General features: G+C 36.8%; 1 protein-coding gene across 1 annotated transcript in view; it reads right to left on the reverse strand.

The window, feature by feature from the left end:
- MYO16 (myosin XVI) overlaps positions 1-24,588 on the reverse strand; it is a 545,489-nt gene that overhangs the window by 262,933 nt on the left and 257,968 nt on the right. The window contains exons 10-12 of the mRNA XM_057532523.1: positions 17,568-17,718; positions 11,351-11,461; positions 2,631-2,696 (exon numbers count right to left, since the gene is read on the reverse strand). Coding sequence (XP_057388506.1) covers positions 2,631-2,696; positions 11,351-11,461; positions 17,568-17,718 — 328 coding nt within the window. The remainder of the gene's footprint in view (positions 1-2,630; positions 2,697-11,350; positions 11,462-17,567; positions 17,719-24,588) is intronic.

Consider the following 24,588-nt stretch of genomic DNA (forward strand, 5'->3'; position numbering starts at 1 on the left):
AATTCTACACTTAAGAAGTAATGTAAATATGAAATAATAATTTTAATAGAATAGCATTTTCCACTTATTTATATTGAACCTTGAAGGTTTTCACCAAGCCGTTCTAGTTTTCTGAGTTATTGACAAACCACCAACTTTACATTGGTTAGCATGATCATTACTAATATTATTGCATGTTCTCATTTGGTCCAGAAAATATTGTCAGGGTCAGACCCTTCCTTTCCCACAGGCCATCTCTCTCCATTTCACCTTATTCTCTCCATGTCTGTATCATTTGGGAACAAGAGGATTTTGGTCCGTGGACATTTTAAGTGCTCTTTCACAATTGAGATGGCATCACATAAGCTTCATTCGGGTTATCTCTAGTCTTATCTCTAGTCTCTAGAGTCTAGCTGGACTCTGTGATCCCATATAAATAAGGTCCTTCTTTATGCATCAATTCCCTCCTATTTTCCACTGTGCACGATATCTGTCAATAAACATCCAGAAGATTGCAGGATGCTGCCACGGTCTGATTTCTGAAGCCAACCATGCAGTCTGTAGCTTATGCGAGGGCCATTCACAGGCCCCTGACATCAGGAACCTGGTAATCTGTGGAACCTGATGCCAAGGGCTTGAGGGGCGTGGCTGCTAATTTCACACCAGAGTCTGAACATGTCACTCCACTTGCCTGATTGGATTTCCCACTCATTATCTTATACCTATATATAGATGACATACTCCGAAAAAAAAAAGTTTGTTTTATACAAACAGTCACATATAATGACTAATTATATGTCTCTGGGCTCAGCATTTGGGTCCCTGAGAGTAGTCTGTCCTGCATCTGCTCTGGGGCTACATGACCTGGATTTAAATTGTCTCTGCCACTCATGAGAAAACTTTAGAAAGCCTAGTGAATCTCCTGAAGTCTCAGTTTATCCATCTGCAAAGAGGGAATGGTAACACTTACACTGATTGGGTCCCTTTTGGGATTACATGTGGTAGCATATGTAAAGCCCTTTGCAGCAGGCCTGCCATGTGCTAAACCCCATACTAAACCCAGTAGAGTTCTCCTTCCCTGGCTAAGAAGCCCAGCCACCTTAGCTACTTGCCAAATCCCGACATGCCTGGCCATGGGAACATCAGGAGTCCAGCAGCATCTGAAAGTCAACGGAATGTGAAAGCAAAGGAAGCCCTAGGCCTGGCATCCCACACTAGGTGCCGTGTTACACTTTGGCGGAGCTTAATCTCACCTATAATTTGAGGATTCAGGATGACTGATCAGTTTTGTACTGTGTGTAGTCAAAATTATAACCTTGAGAAGTCATCCCCGGGTATTTATCCTGAATGTGTCATCCTTTTGCACACTGAGATTTCAAGGTGATATATCTTTGGTTTGTGAACTCCATAGTAAAGGTTATGGCGAGAAACATCCGAGAAAAGTCTGATACTGAGTGTGAGAAGCCGATGCAGGTTCACTGCTCAAGCATTTACTCTCAGACGTTCACCTTCTGAATACTGCTTTGCCAATGCCGTAGGCTTGGTTCTTGAACAGCGCCATCTTCCCTGTCATTGTTACCTCCCCTCCCCCTTCTCCTCCTCTTCTTCCTCCCCCTCCTCCTCCTTCCCCTCCTTTTCCTGCACCTTTTCCTATGACAGAACTCCCAAGATGATTATGGGTACCTGTAATTCCTTTTGCCCTCGTCGGTCATGCTTCCACACACACTTAGACAGCCCAGGGATGAGGCTGGGGTAGGAACGGGTGGAAGGAGGAGGGTGGGCAAGTTCCAAGGCAGTTTTAAAGCAACGGTGGAATTGACTTTGGGTAAGAAGAGTGGAAGGTGGGGTAGTGAGAGGTCCTCTCGTACCCAGGAAGCATTTCTGTAATAATTCTTAGCAGCTTCCTCGGGAGTTAAGAGAGAGTAATCTCTTTCTCTCTTCCTCTCTCTTTCTCTCCCCTACGCCCATCCCCCCTCCGGCATCTACGAGTGTGTCCCTGCTTCAAGAACACACGTCTCCTCCTTTCATCTCCTGCTCCTTATTAGGGATTCTGTTTCGTACTGGAAGCAGCCTTGTGGCTGCACAAAACATAGAGAGCTCCCATGACAGTATGTTTGATCCAAAAATACTAGGCAAAGATCATACTGTGTTTTCAGTTGCCTGGAATGATTTTCCAAAAGCAATTTCTCTTTTAATCTTGAGTCTCATGATTAAAGCTGGAAAGTCTTTTAGAAAAATGTATAAATGCAGTATCATCCTTTCTTATTCCATTGCTTTAACATCATAATACTCTTCTGAAAGCGGTCATGATGTTCAAAGAACTCTAAACCAACTGACCTTGAATTAATCAAAACTACATGGGAAATAGAGTTAATATAACACTTGATTTTAGACGTCTGTCTAGTGACTACAATCATAAGAATTACACATTATAAGTGCAAAGAAATCTTTTGACAAAATAACATTCCTTGTCAATATTTTCTCAGAAGAAATTAAAGTCACTATTATCTAACCATTCAGTGTAGGATTTTCTGAGAAGCCTGATTTTACTTACTGTTTTGGTTTTTTCTTCTTAATCATTTGATACAAATAGGCATGTCTAGTGAGTGTTACTCTACATTATTAAATGATATTTTAAATTTTATACTCACCATGGTGGAATAAATTGGAATCTCCTTGAATGGATTAACAAGCAGGAGGATGTCCCCAATAAAAGTCTGTTAAAAGGAAAGGATATAAATAGTCATTGGACCATATAAATAGCACCTTTAAAGTTAAAAATTATATAATTTTAAAATCACTGAGCAAAATATAGAGAATAAGTAAAAATCACACTTTACCATTTTGTGAATTGTTTTAACAGTTTGTAAATAAACAGAAAATTCAAATAAAATTAAACCAATAGGCTTGTTCCATTGAACACATAACAAGTGAAATGACTGAATTCTAAGAATTTCTTATTTTAAAGGGGTTTTATAATCACCAGTTGATTAAAAACATACAAAATTAAAACACATGGCCAAACAAATGGAGGCACTGAATGGGGTATGAATTCTATGTTGCTGCATAAGAATAATAATAAAATGTATAACAGAAAAGTTAGTAAAGCACAAAAAGCAAATAAAAATAATTTTAATTTAAAAGAGACAAGTAGTGAGATATAAAGGCATAAAGAACAGATGGACCAAATAAAAATCAAATAATAAAATGTTAGATTTAAACCCAAATACATCAGTAATTATGTCAAATGCAAACTACTAAATAACTAAATGACAAAGATTATGAACTGGATTAAAATGCTAACTCAAATATAAAGACTAAGAAAACTTGAATGTTAAAGGATGAAGCAAGATACACATGAAAACAGTAATAACTGCAAGAAAGGTGGTTTAGCAATATTCAATTCACAGAAAATAGACTTTAAGGTAGGAAGCAGTACCAGTGATAAAAAGGGACATTTCACAATAATAAAATGATAAATCAGGAAGATATAGCAATTCTAAAATTCTATGAGACTAAAATCTAGCATAAAACTATAAGGAGAGAAACATGAACTCACAGTGATAGTGGGGAATCTTAACAATTTTTTCTTAGTAGCTAATGGAACAGACAAAATTTTGAAATAAATAATTACCAAGCTGACTAACTGACATATAGAACACTATTACCAAGAACTGTACAATATACATTCTTTTAAATTGAACACCGACCAGTTTCATTATGTTCAAAGAGTTTGAGTCACGTAGAGTATGTTCTCTAATCATGGGAGAATTATGATAGAAATTAATAATGGATACCTAGAAAATCACCAAATGTTTGGAACTTATACATCTGCAAATAACCTATGAGCCAGAAAAGAAATCATAATGCAAATGAGAAAATATTTTGATTATGACATATTACAACATGTGAGATGCTACTAAAGTTTTACTTGGTAGGAAAATTATTGCCTGAAATGTATATATTAGAAAAGAAGAAAGGCAGATCATGATCTAAGCATCCATTTCAAGGAGCTCATCAAATTACATAAAATTATGCAGAATTAAATAGCCAATATAAGAGCAGAAATTAAAGGAATAGTAAACAAATACCAAGGAATAAAAAACAAAAGCCAAAAGGCAATCTTGAAAAATCTAATAAAAACATAGTACCCTAACAAGATTGACTGAGGAAACAAGAGGAAATGCACCAACTACCAATATCCCAAATATGACATCACTACAGATACCACTGACATGAAAACAGATGAAGAGGATATTAGGGATCATACTTTAGTCACTAAGTTTGGATATTTAGAAGATGTGGACAATCCACCATCTTACCAAAACAAATGTACTAAGTTACAGGAAATCTAACTAGTTTTATTTTTTGTAAAAGAAATTGAATCTATGTCTAAAACCTTTCCACAAAGAAAACTAAGAATTCACCAGTGAATTCTTCTCAATGCTGATGTACAAATAAACAAATGGTATACAAATTATTCCAGAAAACAGCAAAGAGGGAACATGATTCACTTCATTTTAAGAGGCCTCAATAAACTGGATATTATAAACCTAACTAGTATATTTAAAGAAAAGAAAATTATAGCTGGTCTCTCTCATTAAAATACATGCTAAAATCTTGAGAAAAATGTTGACAAGTTGAATCCAATAAGACACTCAACAGATAATATATTTCAACCAAATATGCTTTATTCTACTAATCCAAGGTTGGCTTCATATTAGAAAATTAACCCTTGTAATTTATAATACTAAGGAGTCAAGAACTAAAGTTATAGGATCATCTCAATAAATGACAAAAAATATTTCATAACATTCAATTCCCACTCTTGATTAAAAATAATAATAACTTTGAAAACTATTAATATAACGGAACTTTCTCAATCTATAAAAAGTTATTACGGGCTTCCCTGGTGGCGCAGCAGTTGAGAGTCTGCCTGCTAATGCAGGGGACACGGGTTCGAGCCCTGGTCTGGGAAGATCCCACATGCCGCGGAGCAACTGGGCCCGTGAGCCACAATTACTGAGCCTGCGCGTCTGGAGCCTGTGCCCCGCGACGGGGGGGGCCGCGATGGTGAGAGGCCCGCGCACCGTGATGAAGAGTGGCCCCCGCTCGCCACAACTAGAGAAAGCCCTAGCACAGAAACGAAGGCCCAACACAGCGGAAAAAAAAAAAAATCCTTAAAAAAAAAAAAAAAGTGATTACACCTATGCCACAGCTACTGCTAACAACTTGCTTAATGATAAAACACCGATTTTAATGATAAAACACAGATTTTAATAATAAAACAGCTTTACCCTGGGATCAGAAACAGGACAGGAATGTCAATTATTGTCACTGCCAGTCATCTTTTTATTAACAGCCCTATACCATGAAACAATGCAAGAAAAGAAAGTAAAGAATCTATCAAGATTTAAAAGAGACACATGAAAGTCGTTATTTGGAGACTACATAGCGGTGTGTGCAGAAAAGCCAAAAGAATCTCCACGTAAGTTAATACTGACATGTGGATATAGCAAGTTTGATGAATAAAATGTGCTTATAAAAAATCAAAATCGTATCTCTATATATTAGCGATAAACAATTAGAAAACACAATTGCTTGTTATTTTCAATAAGAAAATAACATTTATTATAGCATCAAAACTTGAAAAATGCCTAAAATAGATCTAATGCAAACAGGCCTTCTATACCAATTTTTTTTAAATGTTCCAGAAAAATTAAAGATGACCAAAGGACGGATAGTAACATTCCATGAAACAAAAAATCCAATATTGGAAAAATCTCAATTATTCTCATCTAATCTGTACATTCAAAGCAATACCAATGAAAATCCAATGGAAACTGATAAGTGGACTTTAAAATATGTATGAATGTCCAAGAGTCATTAGCCAAGTCATTTTGAAGAACAAAGTCAGAGGACTTTCTATATATCAAGATTTATTATATAGCTCTAATGATTAAGATATTTTAGTACTGGTTTACAGACAGACTAACAGATCCTTACAACAGAAGACCAATTTCAGAGGCACTCACTCCCCATGGCAAGCTTGTTTATAACAAAGGTCTCATTGCAATGCATGGGGGGAATCCACATGGGAAAATATTCATCTTGACCCTCCTCTTTTACCACTGTGAAATCATTTCCACACTGGTAATACACCTGAAACGTTAAAGTTAAAACAGCCAAACTGCAAGAAGGAAACATAAGAAAATATTTTCAGGACCAAGGCCATAATTCCTTAAGCAGGACACAAAAAGTACTAACCCTAAAGAACCTCGTAAGAATTGCAAATTTCTCTTTATCTAAAGACACTTTAGAAGACTAAAATGCAAGCCACAAACTGGGAGAAAATGTTTGCAATAAATATATATCTATATCTATATCTATACATATCAGACAAAGAAAGAATATCCTGAATATTTAAGAAACCCCTACACATCAAGGAGAAAATGTAAAACAACCCATTTGTTTTTAAATGGCAATATAATTGGAGACACTTCACAAGGTAAGACAATCAAATCAGCAACAGACACCTATCGGTCAACATCATTAGTTATGTGGAATTAATTTTAAAAACCTCAGCTAAAGCTGGACTTGTAACGGGCCTGGAGGGGGTGATTTCACACCCCTACCATGCATCCTTAATTACCCCAAACAGGAAGAGCCCTACCATCTATCTATAACAGAAAGATGTCTCTATTTCACTGACCAACAGAAAGAAAAAAACATCTTTCAGCTTGAGGACAGCCTCGCCCATCAGAGACTGAAGCAGCCCAACCAATGAGAAGCCTGCATGCTCTGGACTCCATGCTTCCTCCAATGGATCATTTAGTTATTACAGCCCCTCCCAAACCCTCTCTTTTCCCTATAAAAGCAAGCTCCCCTTCCTTGTTTTCTGGCTTTGCCTGTGGTCTGCCATAGTTTGCACAACCCGAATTTCAATTCCTTTGCTATTCCTGAATAAACTTGCTTTTGCTGGTCAAATAACTGGCTATTATATTATTAAAATTGACAGTTACCAGGGAAATGTAAGTTAAAACCAAAATGAAGTACCACTGCACAACTGCCAGAATGGCTAGATTTTTTTTTTTAATTAATAATACAAATAATACTGATAACATCCAGTGTTGGTCATGATGTGGAAACCTAGATGTCTGTATTGGGCACGTAGCCACTTTGAGATACTATTTGGCTGTATCTCCTGAAGCTGAACACACCTGATGATGCTGGCACTCTAGTCCTAGGTGAGCGCCTCACAAAAGACGTGAGGCTGTGTGTTACTCCAAGAGCTACTTAATAGGTGTGCCCCCCAAAAGGCATAGCGTGGTTTATAACAGTATTATTCATAGTAACCAAAAAGTGGAAACAACTCATGGATTCCTCAGTTGTAGAGTAAATAAATAAAAGAGGATATATTCATACAGTAGCTATTGTACAGTAGCTTACTTACAGGAATAAAAACAAACAACTGCTGCTACAAGCAACACTACAGATGAGTATCAGAAACATAATGTTGATGAAAGATGACAGACACAAACAGGAATATACCAGATGACTCCTTTTATACAAAATTAAAAGAAATACAAAACTAATCCATAAGAGTATATGCCAGAATCTTTCGTAATGATTACGGAAAACTGGGGAAGGAACTTCTTACACTCCTTTTCTTTATGAAGCTGCTGGTTACATAGGTGTGTTCACCAAATAAAAATTCATGAAGCAATATTTTAATGAGCTGTGCATTATTCTCTTTATATGTCATAATGCATTACAGCATTCACTTAAAAGAAGGACTGGCTAGCATTTTATAGCCAAGTAAAGGAGGAAGGAAATAAAAGTGAAATAATTGAACCAAAGGGGAACCTTATTAGTGAAGTATCTGAAAATTAGTCTTAAATTCCAGAGAAGAAAAATGAAGATAGAAAGTAGATTGAGGGAGAATTGAGAAATCTGTTAATTAAGAAAAATGAGGAACATTAAAATAAAATAAAAATACCCTAAAATGCATTTTTTATGGAGATATAATTTTTTTTGGCCTAAATATTGAAGGAATTCAGGACTATCTGAAAATATATTTTGTGATAAAAATAGTTTATAAAACTATTACTTGAATGTTAATAATGTTATTTATTCTGTGCACTTCCTGGCAAGTGAATATCACATTACCTGCAATTCACTTTCTGTTTGATGGTTCGGGAACTTCCTACTCCTACAGACTGTAGGGAAACTTCCCAATCTGATATCCAAATGGGATGCTATACACTCAGTTAAAAGAGCAACTTACAGATTGTTCCGAAAGATCATCTTATATAACAAATCAGACTATAGGACTATAGCGAAAAGAGATGAAAACCCTGGTTAAACAGTTAATTCAGCTGAAATGTTTTCTCTTGGGCTCTGACGGGCCCAGAGAGCAGCAGTAGAGGTGGTATTCTGTCTGCATTTTGAAGGTAGGGCTGATGAGATTGGCAGGGAAATCGCATGTAGGGTATGTAAGAAAAAGAAGCACCAATACTCTTCCAGTCATTTTGGCCTGAAAACTGAAAGAAAGAGGTTGTCATTAACGGAGATGGGAGGGGCATGGGAGGGGCATGCTGGGATCCGACAACCAAATTTGAATATTTTAATGTTGAAACATCTACTAAAGTAGTGCTTTTGTATTTGTGGGGAAGGAACACTTTTATTTCCAATTCATTGTGGACTAATACTTCTGCAAAACATAATAAAAAACGAATTCCTGGAAAAATGAAATTGAAAAAGACAAAGACATACAAAAAGCAAGGCTTGATTCTTATGAGATTCAACAGACAGAAATTAAACCATTAAATTGCTACAAGAGTTTCTAAAAGCTTACTCTGAGGGCAGACTGGTAATAAAAAGTTCACATATCCAATGGTCCAGAGAATACACTGCGAGAATCACCTATTACTATTCAATCAATAACGTTTAAATTGCTTGTCTATCCATTAAAGGCAAATTCAAGTACCATAACTTGGAGTACTCATTACAAAATTGATCCTAGGTAGTTCAGCCCTTCAATATTTCAGGTCTACAGAAGAGGAAATCATGCCTCACACAGTGAAAAGTTTATATCCTCAAAAAGAAAACCACAGGCTCAAAACAGAGTCCCGTATGCTAGGCCAGGCTATCTGACAGGGGCGTAATACCTAACCTAACTGAAGCTGCCACTTCCCCCAGAAATGTGGTCTTGACCAGACAGTCAGGAATTTTCTGTTTGGTACCAGTAAGGTAATATGTCACATGGCTCCTCTCCATTCCCCAAAAGATGATGAGGTAATCGTTACATAGGCCCCTCTGTTCCCCACAGGTAGTTACCTAAGCCTGAAGCACTATTTTTTATGACTTCCTTATCTTGCCTTTAAAACCCTTCCCTTTCTGTGGCCCCCTGGAGCTCCCCTCTACTAGCTAGATGGGGTGTTGCCCAATTCATGAATCATTCAATAAAGCCAATTAGATCACTAAAATTTACTCAGTTGAATTTTGTTTTTTAATAGTATTTTATATGAACTTTAGTAAAGCAGGGAATCCTAATTCTGATTATCCAGGTAGAGAGAGAAACCCAGTAGAGTTAGCAAAGAGAGTCTACGAAGGTGGTCCACTGTGTGGGGTTTGCAGTGTGACTCGGATAAACAGGTGGGAAGTAGTTGTCATTTCAGATGAGAAAGTGCAAGACCAGCAGGGCTCCTGTTCCCCCTGAGTTCAGAGTCTAGCATGGCAGCAAGATGCTAATCAAACCACCAACGAGGTTTATAATCACAAGCGGTGAGAAGTGTGCTACAGAAAGATGGTCCACAGTGACTTAATCTGGAAGTTCTGGGAAGGTTTACTTAAAGACTGAAGAAGTATTGAGTGGGAGTTTATAAAACTATGTACTACGTGGAGGCAGAAAGAGAACTTTATGGAAAAAAAAGACAGTCTAAGGGGAATCCCTGACGCAGGAAGGAGGGCAGCGACCAGTGTCTAGGAATCATCCATGAGAGTGTTTAGGGACCAGATCGTGAATAAGGCTTGTGGCTGTCCTTCCAAGAAAAATGACAAGCCTCAGAAAAGTTTTAAGACTGGGAGTTTCGAGATTACATTTGTTCTTTACGAAAATTACTCTAGTTCATTATGAAGTTTCCTCTAGAAAGTCAGGAGGCTATTGGAGAAAAGATGATGAGGATGGTGCCCACTGGGATGCAGAGTAGTAGATTAAATGATATTTGGGAGATAAAGCCACTTGAAAAGCACGAAAGAAATAAGAGGAATCAAAACTATTCAAGCAGTGGTCTGCTGATAATGTGATTAAGAAGTTAAAACGAAGAAGAATCAACACGATGCTGGAAAAGGAGAGACAAGAGAACAAAAATAACACAAAAGCAACAGGGTAGTAACAGACCAAACTAACCAGGCTTCACCACTTTCTGCTGATGACTCAATTCCATTAATTTTGATAGAAGTATTTAATTTTAAGTGTATTTACAGTGGCGGGCAATTTTTCCCATCGTTAAGACACTGCATTGAATGTTCATGGGTTAATCAGCACCTGACAATTTATTACTTGTAAAGAAATCTCAGATTTCACATTTACATGAAAATTACTTAATCAGTTTCTCAGTAGAGTAGGAAAAAAAAACGGGTGTTATCAAAAAGGGATAGCAGACATATGCATAATCAGATTTCTCCATAGACATTCTGATTGAATTGCTCTGAGATGAATTTAACAAAATCAATGAGAGAGAGAGAGAGAGACATTGAGATTGCATAGTGTCAAAACTGATACACGTACTGGAAGAAATAACACATATAAACCAGAAGAGAACCACAGCAAATCAATTCTCCATGCTGTTTGTCATCTGAGTCATATATTTGTATGCTATTATCAGAGATGTGTATATAAATTATTTACTAGACAAAGACATTTCCTGATAATTTAGAAGAACAATAGTTTTTCTTTCATGCAAATAGAGAAGCATCGTCCATGCACACTTAGCTTTTCCTCTTTAGCTTCATTCTCCAGATCTAGGAGGCTGAGTTAAAGCAGATGAAACAAACAGCATTTTTATAAGTGATCTGCAGATCCTGCTGGTTCTAGCAAGATCTTCTTCTCCAGCAAACATGACAACAGGAAAGCTGTCTACCCTCAGGGTTTCAACTTTCTCTTAACAACCCTGAAATGTGAATCTTTGCAGAAATTGCCTTATAACTGAATCAGAAGAATTGACCCAAACTCTGAGAAATCCACCTTAAGCTATCAGCATGACCAGAAATAACAATGAGCCCCTTCCTTGTCATATTTGCAGCACTGAAGGGTGAAAATATGCAGCAAGACAAAAGCAGTGCAAAAGGCAATTTCAAGGGCACTTACATAGATCTGATTGTTCCCAAAGCGCTTCTGAATTTCATAAAGCAGGCTGCTGTCAGTAAGCTGGCTGAGCGTTGCCAGGTCGTCGTTTGGAGCAGGAGGTATCAGCTTGACCTGGGGGAAAAGTAGGTAAGATCAATCCTAATTGCTTTCCAATCAACTGTCTTCACAGTTGTTTGTTCCATTTTCAATTACGTGTCAAAAGTTTACAGACCACATGAATTCGAAACTGTTATTAAAAGATGAAATGGTTCACTTGTAAGGAACAAAAAATTCAACAGTCACAGAAATGTATTCAGGTGAGAATCTCTGTTCTATACCCACCAGCCCGGGCACACATTCATACACGCACCTACACACACAACCTGCATGTGACCCTACGTCCCTCCAATCGTGAAGTCTAATTTAGACAGCTCTGAACTGTGCTGAGTCCTTTTTAAGACCAGCTGTTGAAAAGCTCATGTTTTTCAGTGTTTCCAAAGCTAAAGGAAAACTCCTATCACGAAACTGGAATGGGAAGAAAGCAGTGTGCCTGGACTTCAGTTTCTGAATACATGGAGGAAGGCACTGGAATTTAAAAGTAGCCTCTAGAATTTTGGCTCGTGAATTTTATTCTGTTCTACATTACTCTTAAGTTTAAAGTAGTGTGAGATTAAGATGATTCTGTCAGAAAGAAAAACACTGCTTTCCTACTCAATTTTATATTGAGTGACAGAGTTGAAAAACTGGACAATATTTCAAAAAAAAAAAAAAGGTAAATTTGAAATATTTAAATTAGGTAAAAATCTATTATTTACAAGTCAGAAATGGGCAATGTTTAGTTTTATTTATATAGACAAAGGTCTCTAGCAGGTTAGCATACATATTGAACTCGCAAAGCAATCATAAAAAGGAGAAAAACCAAGAGCAGGATGTTTTTTCCTTCAGAAGTAATGATTTACGTGAAGATAATAAAATTCCTCGTATAACCACAGCTCTCAGGAGCTCAAGGCAAATTTCTGCATGCACATTAAGAAAAAAAAAGCATGAATAGCACTAACAGAAGTTTCACGTTTGTTCCAACAAGGCTGAAAGAGCTATTGTGGCATCTCTTTGGAATTCTTGAGGGTTTTCATCTCCAGTCACAGCTGCTGCAGGGGTTAGAGAAAGTACTACTAGGCTGACAGTAAAAATGTGAAGACTTCCCAGCCTGCTTGTAGTAATGAAACGTGAAAATACAGTGTTAGGGTAGATCAAGGGAAGAATTCCTTGTAGTTAGCATAACAGAATCCAAAATGATCAGGAATGAAGCTTTGATAATCAGTCTTAAGCAAGGGGCACATTCTTTCTAAAGATTCCTAAAGCACTGTGACAGCTGATAATATGTCTGTGAATATTTTTATGTTATAGTTGTAGACTCAGTTGTGTATGCTACCAGTGTCTCCCAAACAATTATGACAACAGTCAAAACAGAGACGGGATAAATATGTAAAAAAAACAAAAAACAAAACTTAACATCTTCGCTAGGATTGATCATTATGGTTCTTATGAAGATATACAAATATCCATATATATACATACATTTCTCTCTATATATGTATACATTTCCAAAAATAGAAATCTGAAACACAAAACAGACATAATTCAGAATAGAAAGTCAGGAAGAAATTAGAGAAACACTTTGAGAAATGTTTCAAGACCCAAAAGGAATTTACACCTTGGAAATACTCTGAATTCACTGATTCCTTGTCTCTACTCGCCAACACTGCTTTGAGTGCTGTCAAATTTCCTGTTTTGTTCTGTTTTGTTTGATTGTGCTTTCTCTCTCTAGGACATAAATAGTATATGTCCAGGAACCAGAAATTCAGTGGGCAAACAGAAGGTCTGACAATTGGGATAAGAGCAAGAAGATTCTGGGGAAAGGCTGTTTGCAGGAAAGAAATAAGTAGGCATGAAAGAAGAGGAAAGAAGAAATTAGAAAAGAATGAGCTGACCGGGATGGTCCTACAGGGAAAGGGGTGATGATCTGACAAAATATTAAGCTTCCCAAAGCTGAAGCCCATCACCGTGCCTGCACAGCACCTTGTTTTTACCTGCTTTGTATTCTATGAGATGTTTCTTAGAGAGTGCAATACATCAGGTCCTTTGCTTGCTGAGAATTTACACTTTTGTGTACCTGGATGCTGGTATGTCCGAGGACTACAGGAAGAAAACCATCACCAATCTTCAAAATCCCTATGTGCACGTGCAGCCATGGAACACACACTTTCTCTCCTATGCACAGAACTGTCCCAGGGCAGCAGGGCTCTGGGAAATGAACCCGGAGCTTGCTGTCGTGTCTCCAAAGAGCACTGGATACAGCAGAAAAGAAACACTTGTGACTCTAGGCAATTTGTTTAACTTTCTTGAGTTTAAGTTTGGTCGGTTTAAATACTCAATTTGAAACTTGAGAGTCAGTTAAGTAGCAAAAGTGAATTATAACTTGCCCACAGTAGAATCTTGGGGATTAATGGGCAGAAGACATTAAATAGACATTTCTCCAAAGAAGACGTACAGATGGCCAACAAGCACATGAAAAGCTGCACAACATCACTAATTATTAGAGAAATGCAAATCAAAACTACAGTGAGGTATCACCTCACACCAGTTAGAATGGGCATCATCAGAAAATCTACAAACAAAAAATGCTGGAGAGGGTGTGGAGAAAAGGGAACCCTCTTGCACTGTTGGTGGGAATGTAAATTGATACAGCCACTATGGAAAACAGTATGGAGGTTCCTTAAAAAACTAAAAATAGAATTACCATAAGACCCAGCAATCCCACTACTGGGCATATAACCTGAGAAAACCATAATTCAAAAAGACACATGCACCCCAATGTTCATTTCAGCACTATTTACAATAGCCAGGTCATGGAAGCAACCTAAATGCCCATAGACAGATGAATGGATAAAGAAGATGTGGTACATATATACAATGGAATATTACTCAGCCATAAAAAGGAATGAAATTGGGTCATTTGTAGAGACGTGGATGGATCTAGAGACTGTCATACAGAGTGAAGTAAGTCAGAAAGAGAAAAACAAATATTGTATATTAACGCATATATGTTATGCGTTAGAACGCATATATGTTATGCGTTAGGAACCTAGAAAAATGGTACAGATGAACCAGTTTGCAGGGCAGAAATAGAGACACAGATGTAGAGAATAAACATGGACACCAAGGGGGGAAAGCGTTGGGGGGCGGGTAGTGGTGGATGAACTGGGAGATTGGGATTGACATGTATACACTAATATGTATAAAATAGACAACTAATAAGAACCTGCTGTATAAAAAAATAAATAAAATAAAATTCAAAAAAAGATATTACAGGTGAAAGCGTTTGTAAGCTCTGAAAGTATTATTTTATATTATTATTTTTTAAAATAATCTATACTTACATTGGAAAAAAGAAAATCCAGTGTCAACTGGAATTACATGAATTAAGAGCAGATAAATTAGTGGATAGAGGACTCAACGACTCTGGCAAAACCTTGCAGTCAGTCTATATAAATAACTGTAATAAAAACAATAAATATGTCTTGCTGAGTTTTTGTTTGTTCTTGGTAATTGCGCTGTCACCTTATAGCCTTAGTCTTTTGTCATCTTCAAAACAACCAAATAAGGTGAGTACTATGTTCCCATTTTACAGATGGGGCTTAGTGAGATTAAGGGGCTTCTAGAGTCACAGAGCTCCAGAAGCAGACCTGAGCCAGAGCAAATCTGCCTGACTCCATCCTCCTGTCTCTTTACTCCCAGGAAAACATGTCTTCAGTAAATGGGATAAAAATTTGACCTGAATTTTAAGCTGGAACCAAATTTAAATAAATATACTGTGAAAGGAAAGAAGAGAGGGAGGAAGGGAAAGAAGAAGTTAAGCAGTTAGGAAATTAGAAAAGAATGGAAGAGGGCAGGGGAGACGAGGAATGGGAGCTGAAAACAGAACAAAAAGTGAAGAGAAGGAAGAATGTCGCATATTTTAAATATCTTAAGAAAAAATCTACATTCTCAGAGATACTATAAAGCGAATGTGAATTTTGGTGACTATCAGAACCAAAAAAAGTTTAAATCAAGTCTTGAATATTCATGTATGGAGTTACCATTTGATAAGACCTACATTTTCTAAAAATCTGAAAGGAGAGATGCTGTGGGTTTTGTTTCAACTTGAATTCTACACAATGTGTTTCTCTTTAAAATGTGAATCAGAACTTTATTGCTTTGACAAGGCTTTTCTAAAGCCCTCCTGTGAAGTGTGAGTGAGGATAGTCCTGCCAAGAATCCAAGCACCTCATGACCAAGAATGAATGACAGCATGATGCACACAGTGGGAGATGTAAGTGAATATTACACAGATAACATATGCACATGAAACCTGAATACTAGCCTCTCCTTGTTTAATACCAGAACAATAGAACATGATTACACCTGCTTTTAGTGTCTAGGATACAATTATAAAGAGCTTACATTAAAAACTGAAAAGTCATTCAGCAAGGATTACACTTGACATTATGCTGTGAATGTCCTCTCATTTTTTTTAAAGATATTATTTTTTAGAGCTATTTTAGATTCACAGCAAAATTGAGAGGAAGGTACAGAAATTTCCCATATACCCCTGGCCCCACTCATGCATAGCCTTCCCGATTATCAACATCCCTCGCCAGGGTGGTACCTCTGTTACCATTGACGAACCTACACGGACACATCATCATCATCCAAAGCCCATGGTTTACGTCAGGGTCACTCTTGGTGTTGTACGTTCTATGGATTTGGACAGATGTATAATATCACGTATCTACCCTTATGGTGTCATACAGAGTAGTTTCACTGCCCTAAAAACTCCCTGTGCTCCACCTATTTATTCCCCTGCCCCAACCCCTGGTAACCTCTAATATTTTTACTGTCTCCATAGTTTTGCCTTTTCCAGAATGTCAAATAATAGAATCATATAGTACGTAGCCTTTTCAGATTGGACTCTTTCACTTAATAATATGTATTTAAGTTTACAGAAAGTTCATAGGACCTTTAAAAAAGTTAAGAAGAAGCTTTGCCTTAAATTTCACCTAACATTCAATTGCCTACCACTATGGACTGAATTGTGTCCCCCCGAATTCATATGTTGAGGCTCCAACCAGCTTGTGACACTGTTTGGAGATGGGGCCTTTAGGAAGTTATAAAGGTTGAATGAGGTTATAAGGGTGGGGCCCTGATCCTATAGGATTAGTGTCCTTATAAAAGACACCAGATAGGTTGTTTTTTCTCTCTGTCTACCATGTGAAGAGAAAGCGGCCATCTGCAAGCCAGGAAGAAGACGTTCACCAGAAACTGAATCAGCCAGAGCCTTGATCTTAGACTTCCAGTCTCCAGAACTGTGAGAAAATAATCTCTGTTGTTCAAGCCACCCAGTTTGTGGTATTTTGTCAGCCTGAGCTGATGAGTATATCTACTAAAACGTAAAGGTATTTCAAAATTACAAAAATAATTTGTTATTTGAAAATAACAAAAAATAATGAAGTTTAAATTTTGAAAAGAGAATCTTTAGAAAACCTCAATAAATTGTCTTTAAAACATTCAAAATTAGACACAGTGAAGCAAAACATTTTCAGGGATTACTGTGACATTCAGAAAATTACTCTGCCATTTATAAAACATGAAACATATAAAAATCATTTATTTCTGTGGGTATGATAGCAAAAAGTATATTAATTTCTATAACTCCAAGCTCCTCAAAGTGATCTCTGATCATTTGGACACTGGGGCACACAGGCACACACACACAAAACACCACCACAGTTGCTTTTAAGGATAAGTGACTCAGTGATTGGTTTGTCCTTCTTCTTGTTATGTAAAATGCTTGTTATTTGTAAGAAACAGAAAACAATCTACATAATAATCAAAATGATGACTAATGACATAACCGGAAGTATTCAGGAATTAACGTATTGGCTGAACTTCCATTCCTGGTAAATCAAGACTATAAAATTCCAATCCTTGTACAAACACATAGCAGTTAAGTTTGTTAATGGTCAGTATAATACCATAACAATTTATATATGGAAATTTCAAACCAAATATTAACATTTGCACTCATTAATTTTTATCTAAATTGAAATTAGTAGGTGTTTGTTTTTGAAAAGTTGGACTTTAAGGCATGATGTAATAGGATGCAACACTAGCAGACATGCAATAAGGGTGTAGTTACCTGATCAGGTTTGGTGGGGCCATTCACGGTGGCATTTTCGGGAGTACTGTCCTGAGATTGTCCCTTGTACAGACCTTTTGTTGCATCTTTGAACATAATGTCTTTTTCCAACATACTGTCTTGCTTGGCAATTGGCAATGCCAGGGGGCTGCTGGAGGAAAAAATCAATGCTATGATTAGTCTTCTAACATTGCCATATCAATCAAAAATTGCCAGGACTGGACAGCCGGTTATAGAAAGTTGTTTAATTCAGATAAGAAACAGTGTCAACACTGCAGGTAAAATCAATGAGAAATCTGTAAACTTTTCTATTAGCTCCAGATTTCGTTCAATTTCACCTTTAAAAGAAAAAATATATTCATTCCAACCTGAGAAGAAAATGTTTATGAATGGATATATGACTTAACAGACAAATCAATGAGCAATTGAAAAGCTAAGGTGGAAATGCATGATTGAACTAAGCAAAATATTTAAATGTGAATGAATGCAAACAAGTGAATGCAAAATTCTACAATTAAGTAAAATACTGTTCATACAGGATTTTAATATGTTATAGAATCATGGACAATAGTTAAGAGTTTGTGAAGAAATGATAATAGGGGAATTAAAAACAAACGACATGCTTAAGGACTGCAATGTTACAAACAATAAGTTTTATTACTTCTTTACAGCTCACGCTAGGCAAAAAAATAAAATAAAACCTACTTCATTTTTTGTTCTTCTAGACACTGTTGCCAAAAGAAAGACAAGTTCATAAAAAATAAACACAATCCGAATGTTTAATTTGTACTGTAACACTTTAGTATAGTAAAACTAAAAAATGTACTTTCCTAAATGTGACCATAAAGCAGAAATACATACATATTTAATCAAGTGCAATATATAGAAGCATAATTATTTCATGTATTTTACAATAGTAGTTGTGATTCTAATTAAAGCTTAATGCATTTTGTTGGGTTTTTAAAATTTCAGTTTTATGGAGGTATTTACAAAGAGTAAAATTCACTCTGTAGATGTACAGTTGCATGAGTTTTGTCTACATACACAAAATTATATATAGTTGGTTATATATATGTATATACATTTGTGTAACCCACATAATCAGCAACACATAGAATTTTCATCACTCCCAAATGGCTCTCTGTGCCTGCCCTTTGAAGTCAATTATTTCCCCTAACCCCCTGCCCCTTGTAACCATGGTTAATTATTTCTTTCACTATAGTTTTGCTTTTTCTAAAATGTCATGTGAAAGAAATCACAGAGCATGTAGCCTTTTGTGCCTGGCTTCCTTTACTTAACATGTTTTTGAGATTCATTCATGCTGCTGCATGTATCAAGTTTGTCATTGTTTATCACTAGGTAGTGTCTTCCTGTGGGATGCACTGCACTTTGGCTGTCCATTCACCAAACATTTGGGTTTGTCCAGTTTTTGTCAATTGTGAATGGAGCTTCTATACACCTTCACGCACAGGTGTTTGTGGTGACGTATGATATATGCTTTCATTTATCTTGGCTGCGTACCTAGGAGAGACTCCAAACTTTCCTCGGGGGCTGAACCATTCATTGGTGCTTCCCCCACGCGTGGGCTGGAGTCCTACTTGCTTCACATCCTTGACAGAACTTGTCTTTTTTGTTGTTTTTTTAATCCATTCCAGTGGGCGTGTTAGTGGCTTCTCCCTGTGGCTTTTATTTGCATGTCAGTGTGGTTATTTGACACAAGAATCCCTTCTTTGGTAATGTGTAAGTTCAAATCTCCTTTTTTTTTTTTTTTTTTACTGGATTCTTTGGTGTCATATTATTGAGTTTATATATTTTGGATTCGAGTCCTTTATCAGATACACATGTGGCAAATATTTTCTCCCAGTATGTACCTTGTCTTTTTATTTTTTTAACAGTAAGTTGCAAGGAATATTTTTTCTCTTATGGTTTGCGCCTCTTGTATCTTATGTAAAAATTCTTTCCCAAACCCAAGGTCAATAGGGTTTTCTCCTAGGTTTTATTCCAGAAATGTTATAGTTTTATGCTTCACACTTAGGTCTACAATTCATTATGAGTGGCTTTTTTTATATGGTGCTGTATATGGGTCAAGTTTCATTATTTCTTCGTATTGCTGTCCAAATGTTCCAGCATCAGTTTTGAAAAGAACATCTGTCCCCATCCAATTACCTGGACACCTTTATTGAAAATCAACTGACCATACATGTGCAGGCCTACTTTGGGACATTCCATTGTACTCCACTGATATAACAGCTTATTCTTACACCAATATTACATTTTCTTGAGTAATATACTTTCAGAGTAAGACTTGAATTCAGGCAATGGGATTCATCCAACTTTGTTTTCTTTTTCAAAATTATTGAGGCCATTTGAGGTTTAGCATTTTCATATACATTTTAGAATCTATTTGTCAGTTTTTATAAAAATTTCTGGAATTTTGACTAGCATTGTGTTCAAAATATAAGTTAATTTGGGGAGACTTTACCTAATAACAATGTCAAATTCTGTCATCCATAAACACAGCATATTTCTCCATTTATTTAGATCTTCATTAACTTTCTCATCAGTATTTTGTAGTTTTCAGCATTAAAATCTTGCAAATAATTTGTTAGATGTATTCTGATATATTGCATGTTTTATGCCACTTCCAATGTATTTTTATTTCAGTCTCTAGTTGTTAGTCTATAGGAATACAAATGATGGTTTTAGATTAACCCTGATGGGGAGGAAGGGAATAATCTGAAGGACTTCCTTCAGTAACCACAAGTCTCATTCGCTGTTCTGCAGCCCATCCCTGTGCCACCTTCCAGCCGTGCTGGAGTCTAGGAAAATGGGAATAAAGACAGACTAACGAATGGGCTGAATTAGGTCCAGGTCTGAGGCAAAATCGGGAATAGCTGAAGAACACGTTTACAGAAATGTGAGGTCACTTTACGTCCTCTGAACTCTGGACGATGAAGTTTTGTAGTGTTGTAGTCAGTGACGATATTTTCAAGTAGGCAACAGGGCAGGGGACCACATATTAAAAAGAGGCGGCATGGTATAGTAGAGCTGCAACAAGCATACATTTCTGAGTCAGAAAAGCTACGAAGTTTGATGCCTGGCTCGGCCACCTCAGGCTGGTTACATAACCATTCTGTAAAAGCAACTGAAAAACAGGCCCCGTAGTGACGGATTACCAACATAATGCACATCAAGGGCTTAGCTCAATGACCCTGCTAATAAGCAGGCAACAGTATTAGCCGAAGTTTCTGGGAATCTACTTACAAGCTAACAGGTTAGCCTATTAGTCTTGTATGGACAGATGCAGAAGACGAGAGATTCTTGGATAACAGACAGAGGACGTAGTGCTCACGGCAAACAGAATCCACGCTTCCTAGGTGCACCAGTTCTCCTTGCCCCCTGTCCCATGGGGGGCGGGAGGGGCAACACAGATGGACCTAAGTGGACGGCTACACTTCGTGCATCGTGTCGCCTTGTAGGAGAGAAAACTGGGCAAGAAGCAAGAAGTCTTTGAGCAAGCGGTACACGGTGCCCAGTAGAAGAGAAGCCAGGGACCCGGCGCTGCAGTCTCCTCCAGCCATCCAGTAGCTGGTATGACTAACTGCATATGCCCTGCAGTCTGACCAACTGAGCAAGAACGTGGAGGCGGCTCACGGCCCACGGTGGGCGTCCCTCCCAATGCTATATTATTCATTAAAAAAATTCACTATATAAAGGGAATGCTTAAAAATGCTCACCTCCAGATCAGCTTGAATACCATCAAGTAATAAGGCCTTTACAACCTTCAGAGAGGCTGTATTTCTCCCCTGAGCAACATTGGAACAAGGCCTCTCTGCTCTCCCTTCTGTTCATCACACCGGGAGCTCCAGCAGCACGCCTTGTGCTTCTCTGACTTGAGAGCCCTTCAGCTATTTGAAGACAGTTGCGGTTCCCTGATATTTTCTATCATTTGAGTAAAACACTTGCAAATCATTTTAATAATTATATGGCACTGAATGTATGACCATCTCTGTGCTAAGTACTACACACGCATTAACTCTTTAACAACAATACCATAATGTATACATTATATTTATGCCCATTCTGTAGATGAGTAAACTGGGGGCCAGAGAGGAGAAGAACATGCCCTGGACACACAGTGAGCAGTAGCGAAGCTGGGACTTGAGCTTCAGAGTCTGTGTTCTCAACCACCGTGTCACACTGCCTACAGCTAAAAGTGCACCCTCACACCTACCAAAATATTTCCTTCCTCATCTCCCCTTAGACCAACTGTCTCCCTTTTCTGCATTGCCAAGAAATTAAAAAGCAAACAACAACAATGACAAAAAAGCTAAAGAGAGGTTTTGCAAATACTGAATCTTTTGAGTAAAAAGCAATTAATAAAGCAGTAGTTAGATTAGTCAAGGTAAAAACTAGAAAGATAGTTTATAAAATAAGTAAAATCAACTCTAAAGGATTTCTAAAAGGAAGAACTGGTGAGTCTACTAAAACAGTTGAAATACTCCTTTTGTATCCCAAATCTAATTGCAGTGTTAATAGCAGGCCCCTTGAAAGATACACTTGAAAAGAAGATTGGTCCAGAAATACAGTGACCTCATTCTAAGTCAGTTTTTACCTCAATTTGGCTACTACCTGACCTTCTAAGAACTTCAAAATCTCCCCACAGTTCCACCTTTGCTAAGTGCAGGAACTAGAATATCTAAATGTATTTCAAGTCCTACAGTTCTATGATGCGAACACATAATCTCTCTTTACATGCTTTTTCACCTGCATTTTAAAAAACCATGTATACACTCGCTAATATCATAGGTTATACACTCTAGGATCTACTACTAACAAAAACTGCAAGTAGCTGGTTACAAATACTCTCATTCATATGCAACAATTTTTCTTCAGGTTTCTATTCTAATTTTTACATGAAACATGTTTCATCCATAATCATTGTGATTAACAATAGCATTCATATGTTAACTTCTATATATTTAAATTATCACTGATTACCCATTTGTAGAATATAAGCATGTATTAAAATGCTATTCTTCTAGAAAAAGGAATAATCTTAAAGGAATCATTGGTATTTTAATAATCATTAAAACTTTATCCATTATGGCAAAATATTTATAAGATTAATTTAAAAAATAAGTTGTAATTATATAGAAAGAAGAAGAATTCAACTTAATAAACAAGAAGAAACATATACAGGATACGAAGAAATATGCCCAATGAATAGACAGTAGTTGCACCAAAAAGGTGGACTAATGCAGAAAAAGGAGGTACCATTCATTCCCCTCATCTTAACTGAACTTTAGACAAGCTTCTCGCCACTCTAGAGCCCTGACCTCTCCCTTCTTAGAGAACTTACTTTAAAGAACTTACAATTATAAATTGTTTTCTCCGCCCCTTTGAGACGTAAACCCTTCCCAGGCTTACAACCTGGGGATTCTCTCTCCAGGACCTGAGAGCCACCCTTTTGAGAAGCAATCACCATGAAAGATGGAGCGCTTGTCTCCCAGTCTCCGTGGGAGGCCAGGAGCCTAACTTCCATAAACACCAGTGAGCAAACTCATGCCCCATCACTCTGACCAACCCCTGGATAATTTCCTTCAGCAGTTTTCCTCTAAGCCCAGCGCTGACAAGCTTTCTGGCCTTTAGTTTCAGGGAATTGAGCTCAGTATCTCTTCCCTACTGCTATATTCTTGAATAAAGTCTTTCCTGTATCTTTAACTTTTCTGGTGTAATTTTTCTTCGACACTAATGAGAGATTATTTTCATGCTTCTATATGTTATTCTGTACTTTCCACATTTTCTTCAAGGAAGAAAATATTCTGATTATTAAAAAAGTAATTATTAGAGCTAGACATTTATCAGCAAGAAAGAAAAAAACAGGATTGAATAGTATATTTTCTAAAAGAAGGCTTTTGGTAAGGCAGACTCCATAAACATAAAGAAAATGAAAGAGCTACCCAAGGGTACTTTAGATTAATGCAGGTGAGATAACTTTAACTTGATGAGGAAGAAATTAGATGGACTATACCAGCAGACACCCGATTTCTAAACTCTACTGAATTTATTCGAGACTTACTTATTTCTATAAACATAAAAAACATTTCATGCAAAGCAAATGTGCCTGTAGGAACTAGGATTTTATTTCTGAAAATCGAAACAGGAACATAATAAAACTAACGAAGGCGACAGTTATTGCCCATTATAACTAAAGCAATTTTAGAAAACTAAAGAAAACAAATAAAATTGACTATATTGAGATATATTAGGCCAATCGGGGAAAAAATTTAATAGAAACAAATGTGAAGAAATGGCATATGTGACTCAGTTATTTTGGTGGTTAAAGTAATGGACCAAACAGATAGTTCTCAATTTTAATCCTAGGAACATAGCTACATAAATTATTTATTAAAGGGAATTGGGGTTTCTCTGCATCAATAAAATAAAATAATGATCCAAAGATTAATGTTGAATGAAACGGTTCTTGGACAGTTTTGAATTAATTGCTACCTTTGGCCCCCCCAAAAATGACTTTAGTTTTTGTAAGAGAAAATACTTAAAATTTAAAAAACCATTTTGGTAAACTATTAGTTGTCTTTAAAACATAAATAAAAATTTCAACGTGTCGCTTGTGGTTGGATTGGAAATTATATTGTTTTTAAGACATCTCATTCATCTTAGTAGTTCTCAACAGATATTTGCAAAGAAATTTTTTAAAATCTCTAAATTAAAATAAGTTGAATCCAGAAGCTCTATGCATTACGAAGGGAGTTTCTAAATATGTCAAAAGTTACATTTGCTAGAAGTGACTCGCTAGCATGTATTTATTTTGCTGAATAGGTATATAATGAATGATATTTATATGCAACAATGTTATCATTTATTTAAATCAAAGAGATGTTTAATGATATACTGCATTTTTAGACATATTTAATAAGTAAATTTGATATAATTTGATAAAACTTACTTAAGTTGACAGCACAAAAGCACCAGAACACACACACACACACACACACAC

This window comes from Balaenoptera acutorostrata, chromosome 18 (genome assembly GCF_949987535.1).
Source record: "Balaenoptera acutorostrata chromosome 18, mBalAcu1.1, whole genome shotgun sequence".
NCBI classification, from domain to species: Eukaryota; Metazoa; Chordata; class Mammalia; order Artiodactyla; family Balaenopteridae; genus Balaenoptera; species Balaenoptera acutorostrata.